Source organism: Sinohyriopsis cumingii, chromosome 1, assembly GCF_028554795.1.
Source record: "Sinohyriopsis cumingii isolate HCF-2022 chromosome 1, ASM2855479v2, whole genome shotgun sequence".
NCBI classification, from domain to species: domain Eukaryota; kingdom Metazoa; phylum Mollusca; class Bivalvia; order Unionida; family Unionidae; genus Sinohyriopsis; species Sinohyriopsis cumingii.
In genome coordinates, this window is record NC_142961.1 from 128,476,159 (window position 1) to 128,496,843 (window position 20,685).

Sequence of the window (20,685 nt, forward strand, 5' to 3'; positions counted from 1 at the left end):
TGCTTTGTAAACTTCCCTACAGCAAAGTGAATCTGTGTATCCCTCTTATATTAAATGTCTTTGGCAGTGTCTCCAAGGAAGTAGGTTTATATTCAAAGTCTACAAGTGTATGTGTTTAAACAATAACGGTCATTATGATAGTCATTCAGTAGAGAAGGGTGGCTATTTTATATTGTCCTGGACCCTCCTTTTACATCCCAATGTATCGCCTCTTTGTTAATATGATTGTCTGATTTCAGTGACATTTTCTCACATCACGTGGATTTATGTGTAGATTTTTCGCTTGCACCTTTATTTCTTCCATATATGTTTTTGAGATAAAACTCTCTCTTCTTGACTTATCTCAAGCAAAACATTTCAAACATACATTTTTGGGACTCGGTCAGAGATTTGTTGTCAGTTTTATTTCAACGTAGATAAACGTAGTTATTCAAATGCGGGGACGTAATAACCATATAAGGAAGAGGTGAATATTTTCATTTAACTGGGTATTGACCCATAGTAACAATGTAAAACTGATATAATTATTTATGAAGTATATACTAAATAAATATATTTCAGCTGTTACTAAGTGAATTGCAATATAATGACATTTTATAGAGTTTTAGTTACCGGATGGCGGATGATATCTGTGGTAGTCATAAATGCCTTTAATATAAAGTTTGATAAAGTAATGTATTCGAAGCATTCACTTTTATTCGTATCACTGACAAGTGAGGCAATCCTAGTAGAATTTGTACGAAATCATAAAGGTAAAACAACGTTGTATAAAGACTGGTATAAGAATGTTTGCCGATCCGGGGAGTATCGAAAGGCTACAGCGAGTAAATGTAATGCTGTCATTTCATTATGATTCCTGTATCTTAATTCACCCTAAGATATATGTTTGTAAATAAAGCATATATTTCATCGAATGGGCGAGTAACTCACCATTTTTACAAGCAACACACTATTTTTCACGTGTAGCTCGGTACCTTCATTAAATAGCCCTGTATTTGCACGACCAACTCGGTGTTTTCATGAGTAACTCAGTATGTTCACCAACATCGAGACTCACGAATATGACAATGTATGTGCTACTACCTCGCATATACGTTCAAATGGTTGATAGTTTTTAAATTCTGTCAGAACTGAACTCTTCAAAACTCATATGGGGATCTTTACTGAAGACATAAAACGACATGTTTATATTTCTTAATTTGACTGCAGGTCATTTACATAATTTTGTATTGGTCAACACAGTTCATGGGTGTACTTATGATGGTGTAGTATATGATTAAGATATACATACTGATATACAATACTCGTTTAGACACATAAGTACATGGTACCTAATTACACTTCCTATATAATTGTAAAACAAATAGAGACGTTTACACACGAAATGAAACATATTCATCATTCATTCAAAACACAAACACTGTCGTTTTATTTTATGCTGATTTGAAAGTGACATGTGTTATTTTTATTTCATCTGTTTGGCGGCAATGACATTCCATGTATCCGTTAGCTATATATCTAAAACCTTTACAACGAGATGGAATATATCTTGTATTCACTCAGACACGAGCCTTGTCGTTTTATCAAGCGAATAACAACATGGCAGATGAAATTCTTAATTCTAATCGATGTTTATTAAAACAAATTGACTGACAAAACAAGGATTAACAAAATTGTTTCTCCTGGGAGATGCTCTAATTCACAAATTAGCATAAAATAAAATAAAATAATTCTCTCAAAACATGTTTATTTCGTCATTCTGGATCTTTTAGCAGTTAGGTAGCGATATGATGAATAATAAAACCTTCAGAAGTGTATCATTCCATGGTTCCCACCAGTCAATTGAATGACAAACCCTATGGCCAACATTATCATATAGAGTCCAAATTTAAGCCCAATATCTATCTGTTTCATATTTTCGAAGTATACACTCACATGGTACCTTCATTCGTGCTATAATTTAAATAAACACAAATTTATATTTAAACGCAGAGCTAGCATAACTTTCGCCTCATACCCTTCTGGTTAGTCATGGTCACCAAGAGATATTGCTATGCTCCCAGCCCCTTATGGTGCGTTCTTTGTCCGTTTTACGTTATTTATCCATTATTATATGTTACTAATGTAAGATCTAGCATTATGTCTCCAAGCTTGATTCTGGTCACAATTATTACGTCTGGATCAATACCCACGACTGTGGTCATATACATCTTTTCACTGAGTGTGTTCTCTCCTTTAGGTGGTGATCTTTGGCGGATATTTAATCATTCTAGATATTGCTTAAAAGGCAATCACTTATTAATTCGAGTATGCCTGTCTGTTTAATAATTTTGGTGACTGTGCACAGTGTGTAATCAAGCTATTACGCAAATAAGGAAGTGACAACTGTGACCCTTTGCACGATTTATTATTTTAAGTTCAGTCACTCAAAAACATCCGGTTAACTTATGACAAATACTTCACAGCGAGTGTCTGCTTAAAAATATTTGTAGATTAGCATATAACTTACTAGCATTTAAATAATGTAAATTTAGCCAGAACGCACTACAACCATATTGTCCTCTGCGACGAAAATTAGCAACAGATCCTGCTGATTACGTCTCCAATTGAGGGATTTCTTTCATGAAGAAAATAAAAATGATTTTAAGAAACAAAAGTCAGGCTTCAAAACTGTTTTGATTTCATATCCTTTACCGAAAACATGCATATAAATGCGTGTTGTATATATTTCTGCTCGAACGAATTGCGAAATTTTGGTTAAGATGCAATGGGTGATATGTAGTCATTCGGAAAATAATTTCTTGAAATCATCCATTGATTTAACAGTGGGTTGGTAATAGAGGGTTCGAGAAAGTTTTGGGGTCATAACATAGGAATGGCACTGTAGCATCATATTGGAAACTTAAAATGGGACGACTTTATGGGGTCGAAATATATATAGTCAGACATATAGTGGCAATCAGACGTTTTATGATTACATCCTAACACACCTTTTGATTTACTATCCAACCCACATGTTTTTGTTACAATTCAGCACACCGTAGTATCCTGTGCAAGCTTTTTAAATACTATCAAACACCCACATTTATATTTATATTATCCACCATCCCATAAACATTATTAAAAAACACATGTGTATTTTCAAAAAGAGCCATACACATACTCTCCGCCAAACAATTTTAAGATACAAAAATATTATCTAATAACCCCTTTTTGATTACAACATAATACATGTCCCCAGAATAGAAAAAAAAGAACACAACACATTTTGGGTACTATCCAATACACTCTTGTATCTAAAGAAACACAGACACCTACTATCCAGTACATGGTTTTTGTGTAATTTTCAACGCATCTGAGTATGATCCAGAACGCCTTGTGTAGTGTCTAAAGTAACGCCACCAACTATCCAACGAAAGATGTTTGATACAAAAGAAAGTAGTTGTTGTTGTTGTTGTTGTAGGATTGAACGCCATTTTTTAGCACACGATAGGCTATACATGGCGGCCGGTAGAAGAACCCGGGAAAACCCCAGAAAGAACCACCGACCCACGGGAAGCTACTGGCAAGCTTTCTCACATAGCCACATTGGCCGAATCGGAGACTCGAACCGGCGCACACAGAGGTGAGATGGCAGTGATGCGTAACGGAGAGCGCTTTAGAAAAGAAAGGTTATGAAATTAACCAAGTTTACAAACAAACACTACTTTTTCACTACAATGCAACATACACACCCGACTATTTTACACCCACAATGTGTCTACTATCCAACACAAAACTATGTGATATACTATCCAAAACAAGCGCTTCGATTACAATTCATCATACACTCATACTGTTTTCCAGAGGAGTTATTCTATAATCATCAAACTATTCCACACTGGAAAGGTAGATGGATACGCTTCAGGGTCTTTAACTCTTCAATGGGATAGCAAACATTATTGCGTTTCAAGAAACTTTGTAGGAACTGAGCCCATTGGTAATGAAGTTCCCATGTACCCAGTCCTTTCCTTGTTTCTCATAAAATGAAGTTCCAATGTATTCATTTTACCTGTGTGAACAGGTAGTGAAAGGTTATCAGTTTATACCTGACGTTTTCCTTGAAACTATCTGGGCAATAAACATACTGTGTTCTAAGAGAGACTTGGTACGTTTCCTCTCCAGATAAGTCAATTTAGGTAAGAAGTTTCCACGCAAGTCTTTATACCACTTTTTAAAACTCTTTTCTTCAGAGTGAACATTTTTCTGAACTCATCGTCAAGTGCCAAATGCGACACTAAATGTTACTCTTGTTATGTCGATGTTGTAGTTTTGTCTTATTCTTGTGCACCTGTCGTCCCTGACTTTTGTTCTTGACAGAAGAAATTGTCCTCCCCTATCGATTTCTATATTTTCGTTTTTTCTCTGTTGGTCTAGGATCACTTCAAGGTCACTGCCGATATGCAGAGCATTGTCACATTGCGCACAGAAAACACCCGAAGTTGACCAGACTGTATAGAGCGAAATGTTCCTTGTCGCTGCATTGGTCTGTAACATAATCAGATCCCCAAAATATATATCCTGCAAAACTGTCGTACGATTTGCAGTGGATGCTCTTGGTACTTAATTATCCTGAGGCGACAAAATGTTTGAAATATAATCTCAAGTAATATTTATGGGCCAAGTATGGTTGCAAGGGTATGGTACACAACGCTTGAAGGTCGAATTTTATCCTGGAAATATTGAAATGTTGGCATTCAAATTTACTTTGATCGCTAGCTGCTCTGAGGGCAGCATTGTGAAAGCATTTTGATAACTATCCTTGAAACATATGATTTTCGATCTTTGATCGGGGTCCTGAGGCCATGGTGAAAGTATGGAGGATACTAGGCTGTCTTTCTGTTTAGGGTTTGGTGCCGTTTTACCATTTTAGGTAAGACCTCACACACGGCACACATAGACTATGGCTTTGTGTTGTACTCGTTCGCATTTGCCATCAAATGCATCACGGTACTTTTTTGATTCAATCTGAGTTCATTCAACAAAAAAAATTGTCCTTCAACCACACGTCTAAATGCAAAGGAGCCATCAATTATAAAATGTTTGCCTGTTTTGTTTTCTTTCGCGAGTGTTAAATCCAACATTTTGTAGACTGTCATCCACCTTAAAAGCTTTCTCGCTGATCATGTCCAATATTGTCATGTACCATGGAGGCGACAGATGTGTGTTCTTTGCTTCTTTCCGTAAGTCAAGAGATTTTCCAGGTGCTCCCGTTAAGAGTAAGAGCACATTGTGGCGTTCTATGACGTTCTGCTATGAGTTGGGGTGGGGTGCTCCCAATATTTTATTTAAATTACCTTAGAACTCCCACCATGGCACGTTTTTGTAGGAAGTGAAATTAGTGATAGAGAGAGGTAAAGCTCCGAGCTCCCAGTCAGCAGTGCCGACAATTAAACTATTGAGAACACAAAGGTGAAATTCAAAAGAATAACAATTTACTACGATTTCAACGATATTAATTTCTCAAACAATCTTCTTCCTCTGGACCATGTAACAACCTTTTTCATCACGTAATTATAGTGTGAGATGGCTTTCCCCTGTACTTGGTTTATACGCATCTGTGTTCTACTCTGCCAGTGCCTTTCCTCCTTCCGGCGTTCTCCGTACTACGATTCTTCCTATACTCTTACCCTTCTTGTCTCCTTTTCTCCTCCTCCTTCTCTCTCTCTCTCTCTCTCTCTCTCTCTCTCTCTCTCTCTCTAGCGATTAGGCTTGTTCTCTGCCTACTGCTTTGTTCTATCCTGTCTCCCCTCCCTGAGACTCGGGACTTAACTACCCGGTAGTTCTGTCCCCAAAAGCTTCCTGCGAAAAACCCAAGGACGTTAGCATGTTTCGTTAGCCATCTCGTCTCACACTAAATCAACAATCAATCATCAGATAAAGGCTATCTACATCTTCGGTCACGCATTCGTGCACATAGAAAAACCCACACGTTCTTATAGAAAACAATGTTGCAATAAAAAGCGGTATCCTACTTATCATACAGACATCACTAAATTGCGTCACATCAATATATATATCTATATCTATATATATATATATATATATATATATATATATATATATATATATATATATATATATATTCTTAATCTCATTATTCTGAACAATATCACAACAATCAGACGCATTTATGTACATTACACTCCCACAAGTGTACACAAATATTCAAATATCCATATTATTTAATTTTACACACTGCAACCTTTTCCAAGTTACAATTCAATTCAACAGTTGCAAAATCTAGAATATCACATGAATGAATACACTAGTTTACTACGAAGTAACCAAATAGCGAATTCAAATATTGATTCTGACTACGAGCTAGCAATCTGCATAATCATAGCTCATTTCTCAAATACGCATGTAAATTAAACAATACAAAGGTAATTCTACGTACCAACGATTCTAGTAAGTAAATATGCATACTGCACATAATTATAATTACAATGCCGTAACATTCTGCAACAATCGAGCAAATAACTCACTGACCTTACGAAGCTTTCTGTCTTTATACTGTACTAAGGGTTTTCAAGCCAGTTCACGAGTGGCTTCCAAGGAGTGTTTTGCTGCTTGACAAGTACGATGGCTTACAATCATTAATTCGTTCCCAGCCCAAATGACTGTTACGTTCTGGTTCAAAGCGATGGCCCCACCCTTCCTCATTTCCGATTGGATATCAATTGTATCCCAGTCGGTCCAGTTTAACAGACGAGCTTCAGGCCATCTGTCAACGCGGGGAGATTTACAACAGCAACAAGGGTCCTTTGTTCTAGAACAAGCTTCCAACGTCTACATGTGAGTTTTGACACCCAACAAAGCGGGGCTGTTCTACAAACACGAATCGCTACGATAGCCGCAGGGTCTACACATACACATGGCTGCTAACCCATTCCTTTGTTCCTGACTTACGTAATGGCGGGCAGGCAAACGTGAAACACATGCTTATTGTGCAACTAAAATCCCACTTCGCCGATGAACGAATGTATACATTGTTAATGGTAGCTATTCTGGCATTGATGCCTGGATTACTGTTACTACCTTGAAAATGTTTAATTTCAGGTAAAATTAACTGGTATTCATATTGATAAAATCTTCAGTTTGACTTTTGGTTTCAAAGTCAACAGATGGTGAGGTGGTCAAAACAGCACAGAATCTCATTTTACCCATTGCGATTCTTATATCGTGGATGACATGGCAAACATATGACTTGAAACATTCGCAAGAACCACGGTTCATCGTTATTCCGTTCTTTAATTAACAATCGAAAATGTCCAATTCACTGACAACTGCTGCTCTACTTTTCTTACGCTTTTCCTGAGCGCGTATTTGGGGTCAGAAGGATTTTCGACGTCGTATTCTGTATTGTTATTGTTGTGGCGTAGAGGAGAAATTAATGTCTTTGCTATAAGTGTGGCGCAATTTTTAGGGGTGTATCTGCGACCCGGGTGGTCTTTTCTGTTTGAATGAAGATATTGTTTCAACTGTTATCAAGATTTCTGTATGCTTTTGTTTGTCAATGAGTACGTGTTTGACAACTTCTTTATCATGCGTCAAAACTGCATCTTTCAAATCATGCAATCTTCTGACAATTAGTTTTACAGAAGGTTGGTGTCACCGTACACAAATTCAAAGTAGGTGTCGGCGTACAAACGCAGTTTAATTTAACATATTTACTAAACCATGTCCTATTGTCAAGTGATTCCTTGCAGCACTTGATACATATATTTGTTTACAATTTACTGTATAATTGTTTTCCAAACTTTAGTTTCACTGGGACCATTCCTATGGAGAATACCAGATTTTGTCCATGATCTGCTTTTATACTAATATTAACATTGTCAAAATACAATTTACTGACAGGACGGTAAAGATAATGTAGATATTCTCGGTGAACATGTTACGTGTTTCCTCCTGAATCTTCACCTCTATAACAGAATCCAGTTTGAATGGAATCAAAGCGACTTTCTTTCCAAGGACGTTGAACTTGAGGACACCAAGTATACAAATCTAATGTATAGTCCTGTGAATATTTTTATACTGATATGTTCTTGTTTCCATCTAGAATAACTAAAAAATGTGAGTAATCCGATATACAGCGTTTTGTCTTTGGAAAATGCATCTAAGAATGTAATTTTATCCAATCAGTCCTTACACCGCGGTGAGGTTTCTCAAGTATTTCGTCAGTTTGTGCATGGAAAGCAGCTGAAATCGTTCCTGAAAGACGTTGAACATTATGATATCATACAGGAATGATCATTAAAAACATATTTATTACTGGATGCGTTGCTTATTGTGGTTTAGATTTGTGTACGTTTGTTTGTGTTTGTGTGTGCGTGTGTATGTGCGTGTGTGAATTCGATTTTTAACATTGCTTTAAACATTGTTCAGCCATATCGCTATGATGTATGCAGTGTGGCAGTTTATAGTGATGTCTAGCACTGAGACATCATGCCACAGATATGCATCACAGATATGGCCTACCTAGTCACATTTTCCTGACATCAGGCCTAGCATCCTAACACTAGCCTCATAATGCTGAGCGCAAAGCGAGGCAGCTGCTACTACCATTTTATGTCTTAGGTATGACTCGGTCGGTGTTCGAACCCACGACCTCCCATATCAGAGGCGGACGCTCTAATCACTTAGGCCACCGGCGCCTTTTAGGATTGTAAATGAGAGTACATTTATTGTCGGTGGTACACGAGCTCGTCAATATTTTGACGTGGAAACCGGTTTCATCTCCAACCACATTCTCCACTAGACTACGAAAAATGATTCTAAAAAAGAAACTTCCCAAAACGCCTCGTGATCCTACTGTGTTTGTTGAAGTTTGTTTAGCTGTATAACACTATTAGGTGTTTTTTAAAATAAAATATACATCCCATAACTGTAACTAATTAATATTAATCAAAACGGAATGTTCTTAGCTCCATGGTTTGGTTTCCATAGAGTTGTTATATGCCAAAGGATCAATTTTTAAACGGGTCGCAAGAGAGGCTTGCTAGTTTGATTTTATAGAGTGGTTGTTGTGTTCTTCTTCTGAGTATGCTTTCCAAAGATATGGTTTTGATGCATTAGAGATACTACATTAATTTATATCAATATAGTATGACTGGTAGGCAATATATGGTCAGCCATTGCTCTCCAATCCGAAAATACTTTGTGCAAGTAAGATGCTATTCATGTACTTTCAAAACGATTGATGCAGACGTTGTTGCGTTTATCTTTTAGGGCCATTAAAGAAATAATGGAATAATCATCAGACATAAGAGACGCCATTGTCAATGAAATGCATGCAACTCTCTTACAAACTTGCAGGATGAATGATTGCCATGCACGTAGCTACTATGCATATTTCACCTTACAGCTTACACAGGTAATCTTACCTTTTGGTGTGCTAACAACCGCAAGGGTAACATCATTGTATTCCTGACTTAAAAATGATATTACACATTTAACTTTAATATGCTTTATTAGAGTGTTAATCACAGAATCATTCCAAAAAGGTTGTATATATATATATATATATATATATATATATATATATATATATATATATATTGATATCTCCATCCATATTTGCTTATGTATGTCCTTTACATTTTCTCCTTTTCCACTTTATGGCTACAAATTTGAACCAATTTGCATGACACTTATCATGTGTACTTATCATGTGTACCTATCTCTCTTGAAGCCATTGGGGGATGTCCTGAAGTTCCCAATTTCAATCATATTTTAAATTATTTTTGCAAGATAGCATAGAAAATACATTAGCGAATGGATCTGCTATGGTAATCCACCACAGTTGCTCTGCTGTCAACTCTATGCACTTCTATTTTGGTCTTGTGAGAAGATATTGAGTTTTCGTTCAATTTTTAGAGTATCTGTATGACGTACAAAACAATAATCAATATACAGTTGAATCCTGAAACACATTTGTTTGTAAAGTGGATGCTTTTCATATAATAATAATGAAGACTTACTATAGCGCTTAATCTTTAAAATCTCTAAGCGCTTTGCAACATTAGACAAAACCTATAACATCAAAACATATATAATGTTATTATTGCAAAGACACTATCGCCATAAAATTAAAAACCATAAAAACGTACTGAAAATACTTAAGTTAGGGAACATTATTAGGTTTTTAAATTTGTTCTTGCAGTCGAAAACGAGTACGTTTTAAGAGCATTCTTGAATCGGATCACTGCGTCTTTGTGTTTAACTTCACGTTGCTAGGCCCTGGTATGCAAAAGAACGTTGTCTAGATGACTTCGTTTTCGTAGTGGTGATAATGAGTATACGATTGTCAGAAGTGGAGCGTAAGTATCCTGCTGGTGTGTATACATGAGTGAGGTCGGATAGGTATGATCGACTAGAGTCCGTCAGTGAAATGTACACAGGGAACATATTTTGTGTTAGATTCTGGATCGAATGGATAGCCAGTGTAGCGTACAGAGCAGCGAGGAGGTGTGTTCATATCGTGGTACTCTAAGTATGATCCAGTCAGCTGTGTTTTTAACTGTTTGACGTTTCTGAAGTAGATAGAGATAAACTAGACATAACTGAGTTACCATTGACCCGTCTTGAAATATGAACATACAAATGTTTTAATGGCATCAACTGAAAGATATTTAACAATGGAGCCGATGAGTCTCAGCTCAAGATGTGCAGCCTTGCATATGTTCATGACATGTTGGTGCAACGGGAGATTACTGTCCAGAGTAACACCTATGTTTCGTACTGACTGTGTGGCTTTAATATTGATGTAACTGATATTTATTTTTTGAGGTAAAGGATGTGACTGAGAAAGTATTTGTATTGTGATCAGAAAGGTTTCATTTGTATCATCACTCATCTGCAACTTGTTACATATCATCCATGATTTCACACCAGAAATGCACCTCTCTACACCTTGGATGGTAGTATCAACTTTAGTTGGGTGGCTAGATGTGTATGTTTGGTGTGTCGTCAGCGTACACTTGGTGAGACACTGGTTTATTATCTATGGCACTTGAGAGCGGCTGAGTGTATGTAATGAAGAGAACAGGTCCAAGAACAGACCCTTTTGGAACACCACAACATAGATTAACTGGGCTGGAGTGTATTCCATTTGCAGACACAATTTGTGTCCTGTTGACCAAGTAGGACTTGAACAACAGTAAGGCTGTGTCATGAATACCAAATACATGCTGGAGACTGCGAAGTAACATATCATGGTCTATTAAATCAAATGCTGCAGACAAATCAAGGAGGGTTAGGACTGTACTCTTTCCGTTATCCAAAGCATAGATAATGTCATTAACTACTTTTAGAAGAGTAGTTTTGGTACTGTGGCAAGGGCGATATGCAGTTTGTCCATGGCTATAAAGACTGTTTGAACTGAGATGAGATACAAGCTGGGATAGAACAACCTTTCCTAAGATGTTTTTTATATGAATGAGAGATTAGAAACGGGGCGGTAGATTTTAAATCGTTATGGTCGAGTGTTGGTTTCTTCAGCAGAGGCTTTATAATGGCAGTTTTGAAACATAATTCCCCGGATGAGAGAGAGGTATTAATAATATCAGTTAGTGAAGGAAATACTGGATCGAATCACTCATGCAGCAGTGATGTTGGAATTGGATCAAGTTGATATGACTTTGGTGCACTCTTCAGCACGAGTACACGTACTAAATCGATCGACACAGGTTCAAATGCTGCTAACGGATGCCGCTGAAATTCTGTATCGCAACTATATGGTGACAACGAGTCAATTGAAATTGTGTTGTCAAGCTTAGAAATTTGCAAACAGGTCCGGAAGGTCGACTAGAGAAAAGGTAGTTGGAAGTGGTTTACATGTGTTCCTTGACATTAGCTTGCTAGTAATCTCAAAGAGCTCTTTGCAGCTGGAACTTTCCATGATCGTATTACTGTAGTGGGCTCATACCGCTGCATGGACTATGTATGTGACATTCGTCTTAGCGGCTTTATATATTTGGTTATGAACAGTGAGTCTGGTGGAAAGCCAAAGCCTCTCATCTTTACGTCGGTCTCTCTTAGCAGTGGAAGCTGATCCCCTACACTGCTATACAATGGAGAACACTTTTGAATTGATACTCTGCACATGGTGGCTGGGGCACATTTGTTGAGCAATGAACGCAATCAGTTATCGAGTTGTTCTGCTGTAAGTTGTTAGTTTTATTTGGATGTCATGCATTAGTTTGGTTCTATTTATCATACGGAGATTTCTCTTAGTAGCAAATACAGGTGGAGGGTTAGGAACTGATACGTCAAGATGGCATAGAATGCAGTGGTGATCTGATGTAAGTTCGTGGGATCACAGGGAGGAACGTAGAATATTATAATCAGGTCTACAAAGAATCTAGTCTAAAATGTAACCATATTTTTGGGTGTGCTGGTTAACTGAATGTTTGTGATTGAATACTTTAATTGAATCTAGGAGGTTGTATGTGTTTGGGTTTCCGGGACTGTCAAAGTGCAAGTAGAAATCTCCAATAATAATCAGGTTGCCACCTATCAAATATCCATACTCCAGGAGATTTGGAAACTGTTCCAAAAAGATAAATTCAGTCAGCTTGTTTTTTTTTTCTACTAGGAGGAGTGCGGTGTAGGCAGAAAAACTGGATTGACCTTTGTTTCAGTGTAAGTGTGGTTTGGCCTAGTTCAAATGATGTGTAATAGAAATTGAAAGTTGTGGTGTGGTTAAGACGTTTGATCATGAGTTCTGTTTGATGAAAGCAATGCCAAATCCGCGAGAGTAGCGGGAGAACGACTTGATGGAGCAACCGGTTGGTCTTAGACCCGCGCACTTGGGTTCATCGCCTGATGTTTTTAGCCATGTTTCGGTCAGGACAAAGACGTCGATATTCCGATTGTTGATAGAATTAACTATTTCTGTGCGCTTTTCCGGTGGTACTACTGATTGGGCATTGAATAATGCAATACGCAACTGTATCTCTTCGACAGTTGACACAACGGTTGACGATTTAGTAGGGATTTGAATTGGGTTATCTAAATTAAAGGTATATTTGTTAGATAGTTGAGCCGGAAAGGGTATACCGGAGATAACTGAAATTCTTCGTCCTGTTCAACGATGACCAGCTTTGAAACAACGTTTCTTTTTCCACTTTTACATTTAAGTAATGTTGAATGTAGTCCCAGTTCGTTTAGTTTAGAGCAAAATGTAGTGTGGAGAGCCAAGGAGTTTTCGTTTAAAGCAATTAATGAGGATACATCATAGCATAAACGGGTTGACTGGTGAGTATCACGTGATGGCGGTTTGTTCAACAACTAAGGAAGTTGTAGCAGTGGAACAAGACAGCTGAGAAAAAGTCTAAATATATAACCCTAGAAATGTCCAAAGAAAATGGAGGTTTAAACATACATGAAGGTTTTCAGTTTATTAATCGTAGTGTTTTTCTTTTCACAATTTCCATCCTTAAATCATTACCTATTGTAGATTTTATGCAGGTTTTGCAACCATGTTCTGTATGATAGAATGCATTTTAACTTGAGTTACAAGCATTATGACTATTATTCTGTTTAAAGTTATTTCTTTTGTCCATGTGCATGCATATAAAATATGAGGCTAAGTCGGCGAGTACGTCGCCTAAAAAATTTAAACTTCGCCACTTTCTGTTAGGAAAGCGTAAACAAATGAGCCCTTCTATTTCATTTCGAAGTACTATCAGTTACAGGAATTTATTACTTTTGAGACACTCCCTCTCTGTAGCCAGGAAGTTCATAAAGTGTGGTGTTATAGCCCAGGGCAAAATATATTGTATGCGGTGTCGATACCAATTTCGCCGACAAAAAACTATTGCACATTCCCAGGCGTGTGTTTGTGAAAAGCACTTTTTAATTTAACTTTTTTGTTTAAGAGCGAAGCCTCAGGAAAATCGAACACTAAAGAGTCGTTCTACAACGATAAATTAATATTAACCGACAAAAATCCTTTGGGTAGAACAGTTTCAAAAATTATATCAACCCAACGATAAATCCTTCGGCATAAGGATAACCCAAACTGATATTAACAAACGACGCACTTTTCCGCGCAACAGTCCTTGGATAAAAATTAGAACGATTCGTAGCAACACCAAGCAGGGGTGTATTCTGTGTAATGTGCAAACAGTCGCAGGAGAAAAATTACTCCCTAGGATGATGTTTTCTTTTGTTGCATGGCAGTTGTACCAGTAAAGAATAAAACTTTCTTGTAAGTTTGTGCGCCTGTTGCACCCGGACGCAATGCGTATGAAAATATTATGCCTGTTTTGCAATCATACCTAGCGATGACGATGATGGATTTTCAAAAGTACCGATGCGTTGAAGCGAGTTGTGCCAAGAAGAAGTTCACCTGGTGTTCCTGGAATTATAATAGGTACACCGATCGGAGTTATTATAGAAGGAATATCACTAACACACTGCGTAGTGTAGCGGGATGTAATGCTAATCTAATTTCATCACAACTGCATTAAGGGGAACGCGTTTTTTTTTAATCACAAAATCAAGCTGTGGCGCAAGCATTCTTAATGCAGTTAGAAAGCGATATTCGGTTGCCATTGAAGATAAAACAGTTACCACTACCAAGTTCGAGACAGTGCTAGTAAGAATACAATCATCCGATAAATTTGCACAAAAAAGTAAAACTGTAGGCGGCACCAAAACGAACAATTTGCATGCAGTAATATTCGAGAAACCATTTGTCGCTCCACTCACGATCAAATATATTCCCACAGAATGTTCGTTGGAGGCATCTGCGATGGCTGACAGCTGTTAAACTCTGAAAAAAGGCGCGATCTTGGATTCAAGTTTATTACTCACTGGGATTTATTTTTAGCACGGGAACACGACAGGACGTATAAAGTTAGTTAGTCCGAAAGTTGAAGACTTTTCTTTCGGACTACTAATGTTCTTGAACTCATACTATACTGGTTGAACGACATACATTTGTATATGCTTGCATAGAAAATGTATTTTCTCACACACACACACACACACACACACACACACACACACACACACATACACACACATATACATATATAGTGTTTTTATTTTCTAAAGAAAGATATCGATTGAATTAAAAATTGCAATGCATTTATTAGATACTTATATAAGATAACTACAGTACAGTGATTTCATAAACAATTGATTAATGATACATAAATCAACGAGCATGCATATCATTTCTGGCCAATGCAAATAATGTCTTTTGAATACGACAATTTCAAAAGGAAATTAAATCATGTACACAAAACGTCTAAGAGTAAACACACTATTCAGATTATATGAATGCATTTGTTGTTCTGAAGTTTTTAAATTGTCATACAATTAGATGTGACAAAATTATTTATGGGTGCTTTTGTCATGAAAACAATTATACGAGTACAAATACTAGAACAGAGATATTAAACAGGCGCTCGTATAATATACACGCCACATCACTAGCGTAAGTAGAATATAGTTGAAATTTTGCAAATAAATGCATTATTCGATTTATTGAGATGTACATGATTGGTCAATTATATATTTCTTTTACACACTAATGACAGTTACATCAACATGTACATTCACAGAGTTTATCTGAACATTTTTCAGATGTAAATGTTGCAGAAACAAAAACAACTTTTAGAAATAACTATAGGGTATTTTATTCGCTCTGTATTTACTTCAACATTTATTATAATTTAGGGTCATTTCACTAAAACGATAAAGAAACCGTAATAAACGACAAAAGTCCGGAAACTATCTGCTGCTTGAAAACTATGTACGCATCGGGAAAAGTGCATGCCATTGGCTTGATTTATCCCCCACTCTTGACAGTATTATAAAATCACATAATTACATGTCGCAAATCCCAATTGAACATTATACAGCATTTTCTATAGCAATGATGATATGCAAAGTATCATAGAATTAAATTAAATGCACCATATTGCTTTATCACTGTTGATTAATATACCGATAATTCGTTTATTAACTTTTTTCAGGAGCATGTTTGGAAACAAATAATTGATTCTCGAATCAAGGGCAGGATTTGCAATCATTTCGGCTGATATTTAGCGTCAGTACGATACACATAAATAACAAAATATCACTGGCGCAATACTGCATTAATCATATTACTTCTAGCATCCTGTATACAAGTCACTAATACAAGTTATAATAAAACAAATGTAGCTTTTCAATTAAATATATGACACAGCAGGTATATAACAGCTGGGACGTTTGCGCATTTGTCAAAGCGAACATATTGGATATTATCAAAGCTAGAGATTGTAAAACAGAATTAGCCACAGCTAGAAATTCTAATGCTATATAGCTATTTCTACATTATCAGCATAGCAAACAAAAAGCGCATGATCACTCCGATAATAGCTAAACGAATATACATGATTATATATTTAAAAATATTACAGTAATGATTTAATGAATAAAGGATATACAAGAAAAAAGTAATTTACGGTTAATATACACACCACATCACTAGCGTAAGTAGAATATAGTTGAAATTTTGCAAATAAATGCATTATTCGATTTATTGAGATGTACATGATTGGTCAGTTATATATTCCACATAATGTGAATCTAACGGAAAAGCATAACAAGCTTGAAACTGAACCTGGAAAGACTCGTATCCTGGACTTTAAATATGCCACTGGCTGGATAAGATCTAAAGCAGACACAAACTTTCAAGGTCACGCGAAATAATCTGCTTATTAGGTCTTGCCACTTCAAGAGTGGCGTGTACGTGGATGTAAAATTAATTTTGCGAATACGTATGAGTCTTTGAATCGAAATATTTCTTTTTGCAAAACATACAAGGTTTAGATTGTACTGTCAAGTATAGACTCTAATGGCAGTTACTATATTTAACTGCAATAATGAAAACAGTCAATACACAAGGTTGATCTAGAAAAGAAATACAATTTCAACTGGATTTATAAATTGTATAGCTACTTATGGGAATTTTAAAAAGCACGTTCTAAACTAGGGATTATAAGTTATAAATAGAAGAGATATTCTATTTATATTGACACCAGCAGACTGCTTATTCACAGTCCTGTGAAATTGGAATAGGTGTCGAACTGATTCAGATAGGCCAACATAGCGTCATAACAGAATTTGAACTGATCCTGGAATAGATAAATAATAAAATAAACATAATTAATATGAACAATATGACCAAACTTGAAGTGTATGCTATATTTTAGCAACTTAAAGGACTTTAAATACCACTCGGTGTACTTATGATATACTAGGATTTATTATGCATTTAATTTTATGTTCTGTAGAAATGTACGATGATTATAGTGGATAACAAATGTTGATCTTCATCACTGCTGCATGCATTTAAAGAAGCTGTTATTTTAACGGCTGGATTTATTCGTTTCAGTTTATTCGGGCTATTTCAGCTTTATCCAAATTTGGGTTGATTACGTAATTAATCAAATTTTTCTTTGGCTGGGATTATTGTCGTTTTTTGTTTCATAGGTAGAAAACCCCAGTAATTGTGGTTTAAATTGATTATTAACTTACTTTACAATTTTGGATTCAGCCTCTTAAAGTTACAACGTATGTGTAGTTTTACACAATATTCATCGGAATTACCACGATCATAATTATCAACATGAAGGTCTTGTGGCTATCATTGTCATCATTATTATTATCGTACACGACATCATCATTACCCCCCATTACAGTGCAGTGCACCTAGTGCTATATACTAATCACATCTAATTTATTGCATGGAAATTGTCAACATTCGTTTGTGTATTGCATGTTGTAATTCTTTTCGACACTCCCTCATATTAGGGCATTTATGATCTTATCCATGTTTTACTTGATTGATTAGACAAATTAATTTGTTATTTTCAGGTAATGCTTATATTCTAATTCTCATACTATATCTTATTATCTTACAAGATCAATACCACCTCGATTCCTTAAGTCAGTTGAATATAAATTTCCTTGACTATATTATTTAATAATTGCAAGATAATTCATATTACTGAAGCAATAGGCATACATAATGTTTAGTTCGAATTTATAAATCCTAAATCACGTTTGCTAGAACATTGATCAGTAAGACAAACATAAAATGATAGTTCAATAGATAGCAAAGAAAATGCATCTTACCACATTTGGAATGATTTGAGGTCGCCTACTTCTCATCTGTTTGATTATTTGTTCCACAGCAACATCCTGTTCTATCTTGGTCCGTTCTAATAGGGCAGCAATCACACAAAACAGACCGCTTTTTTCAGCGCCATTCCTGGTTCAAATGCATAAAACGTATCTTTTGTATATAGTTGATTTTTAACATAAAAGGGGCAGTTTGATATTTGAGGATTGTAAAAATCATCTGGCCGAAATAAAATCTTATACAAGCCACTTCGACATAAATGTTTACTCTTTCGGGGATGGTGAGTAATCAGAATAACCCTGCATAGTTTTATTGTTTTTCTTCAGTTATCTGCAACATCAAGATTGAATTAGTACCTACATAGTCGCTTACAATTTTCCAGACAATGTACTATCATTTTATACCTGTGATAAATTATGAGAGTAAGTGGTAATTATTAACCTTGTTAAAGCATACCTGGTCTTCTTCATAGGATTATACTGGTCTTCTTCATAGGATTATATTATCACAGAGTCTTTCAATAAAGGATATTAACACAAACATAATATTACAAATGTTTTTGATATAAAGTTGTATGTCAGTTTACACCTATATTAGCATGCAATCTATCAAATAAAAATCGTCATCTTACAATGTATAATAATTTTGATGTTATAAATTTCTCAGTGTTCTATTTCGTTTGCGATAATAACAAAACATCAAAAAGGGAACATATTCATACATGATAATGTATGGCCGGTTAGATATAACTGATATCATTATATGCCTCTTTGTGAATTAGTTCGCACATTAAAACAATAAGAATGAGAGCGTTTAAGAGGAATGAGTTATGTTGCACGAGTTCGTATGCAGCAAACAATGGTTGGGTTATTATTGCCAGTATAAAATTTATATAAGATGTTAAAGTAATATTACATGCAGTGAACAATAATAGGTTTGCTGCCTGATTCTTGCTGCCATTTCTCTATAAGATCAATCTGCTTCAACATGGCTGTCGGTGACATGGGGACAGGTTCCCCATCCGCCCAGTAGGTTGCTCTGCTTAAACGGACCCTCCGATGCTGGTAACATACCAATACACATTAAAGTATACATATATTAGAAGAATTAGAACTTAGTATTGGTGTGAAATTAAACATTATATATATATATATATATATATATATATATATATATATATATATATATATATATATATATATATCTGTGTGTGTGTGTGTATGTATATGAATGACTGAATATTTTTTAGAAATAAAATGTATATGGTAAGGAGTTGATTTAATGTAAATATTTCGCGATATTTTCTCATCATGGTGCCGCATTATATCTTCATTTGTATTATAGTGTTGGCGTTAATGTAATGCGTTTAGAATAAAAACTTTATTCCATTTTAATTGACATTACGGTTCAGTTTTAGAACAAGTAATTTAAATCAACTCAATCCAAATAGTGAATTGCTTTATGGACATGATGCGTACAGTTAACAACAACCATTTAACGCTCAGTGTCAAACATGAGTATTATCGTCATTTTCTATGAGGCATTAAATAATGCTTTACTGCTTCATTTGAGTCAGTAATGCTTATCTAACCAATCTGACATTAGTTAAAAGACTCTAGATGTTTAATAATGCAACTTGGCTCCAGTTGCTCTATTGTAAGGTGCTCCCCTTTACAGATCGCTCTCACATCTCCTTTGTTGGTATTGGTTCGTGTCTCGGTTCGACCATTGCAGAAAGCTCGACGGTAGCTTGTTGTCATTCTCGGGATTTCTTCCAAGGATTGTCATGGTTCCTGGGTTCTTCCTGCACCATATATACCTAACCAAACTACAGAATGGGATATTACGGAAGGAAGCTGCCTTTCATCTTTTCCTCAAGTTAAACAGTTTGTTTGCTTAAACCCAACATATACCTGACAATACTGGAGGAGATGGCGTAGTTAAATATGGAGATTTTCCTTACGATGAATCAGTAATTTTATCATTTTTATAAATTAAATTTGCTATGTAATTGAACGGACAGGGGTTAAGGTGATGGTCTAATTATTACTTGTGTCCTTTCCTTCTCCGTATTGATGTGAATAATCAACAGTCTAAGGACAACTTCATATTTGTATCTTAAATTATGATCGTAAAGATATGGAAACCATGGGGCAAAGTTAACATATAAATGTAATGGTAACTTAGACTAATCTTATTCGTCTTCTATTATAATAGAATTAGATCGGATGACTGAATTCGTATAATAATTTGTATGCATACATTTATTTTATCCCAAAAGGCACACCCTTACAATAGGTTTACAATTCTGCAGAATTTTATTGCCGAAGTCGAAACAAGATGCTATTCACGGTAAATACAATTCACTTTCAATATTCCTGCTTCTTCTATCGCGAGATAACATTATAAATTACTGAAGCGTATATCATACAATTATTATGTAAAAGCGATGTGTTAAACGAAGATGGAGTATGTAAAATGTTAAACGTTCGAGA

General features: G+C 35.8%; 1 protein-coding gene across 1 annotated transcript in view; it reads right to left on the bottom strand.

Annotated features, from left to right (window-relative positions):
• Positions 1–15,119: 15,119 nt before the first annotated feature.
• The window catches only part of LOC149807846 (uncharacterized), a 263,634-nt gene continuing 258,068 nt past the window's right edge, over positions 15,120–20,685 (bottom strand). Inside the window, exons 33-35 of the mRNA XM_089971376.1 lie at positions 19,106–19,251; positions 18,184–18,319; positions 15,120–17,180 (exon numbers count right to left, since the gene is read on the bottom strand). Of these exons, the coding sequence (XP_089827502.1) occupies positions 17,100–17,180; positions 18,184–18,319; positions 19,106–19,251 (363 nt within the window). The 3' untranslated portion in view covers positions 15,120–17,099. The remainder of the gene's footprint in view (positions 17,181–18,183; positions 18,320–19,105; positions 19,252–20,685) is intronic.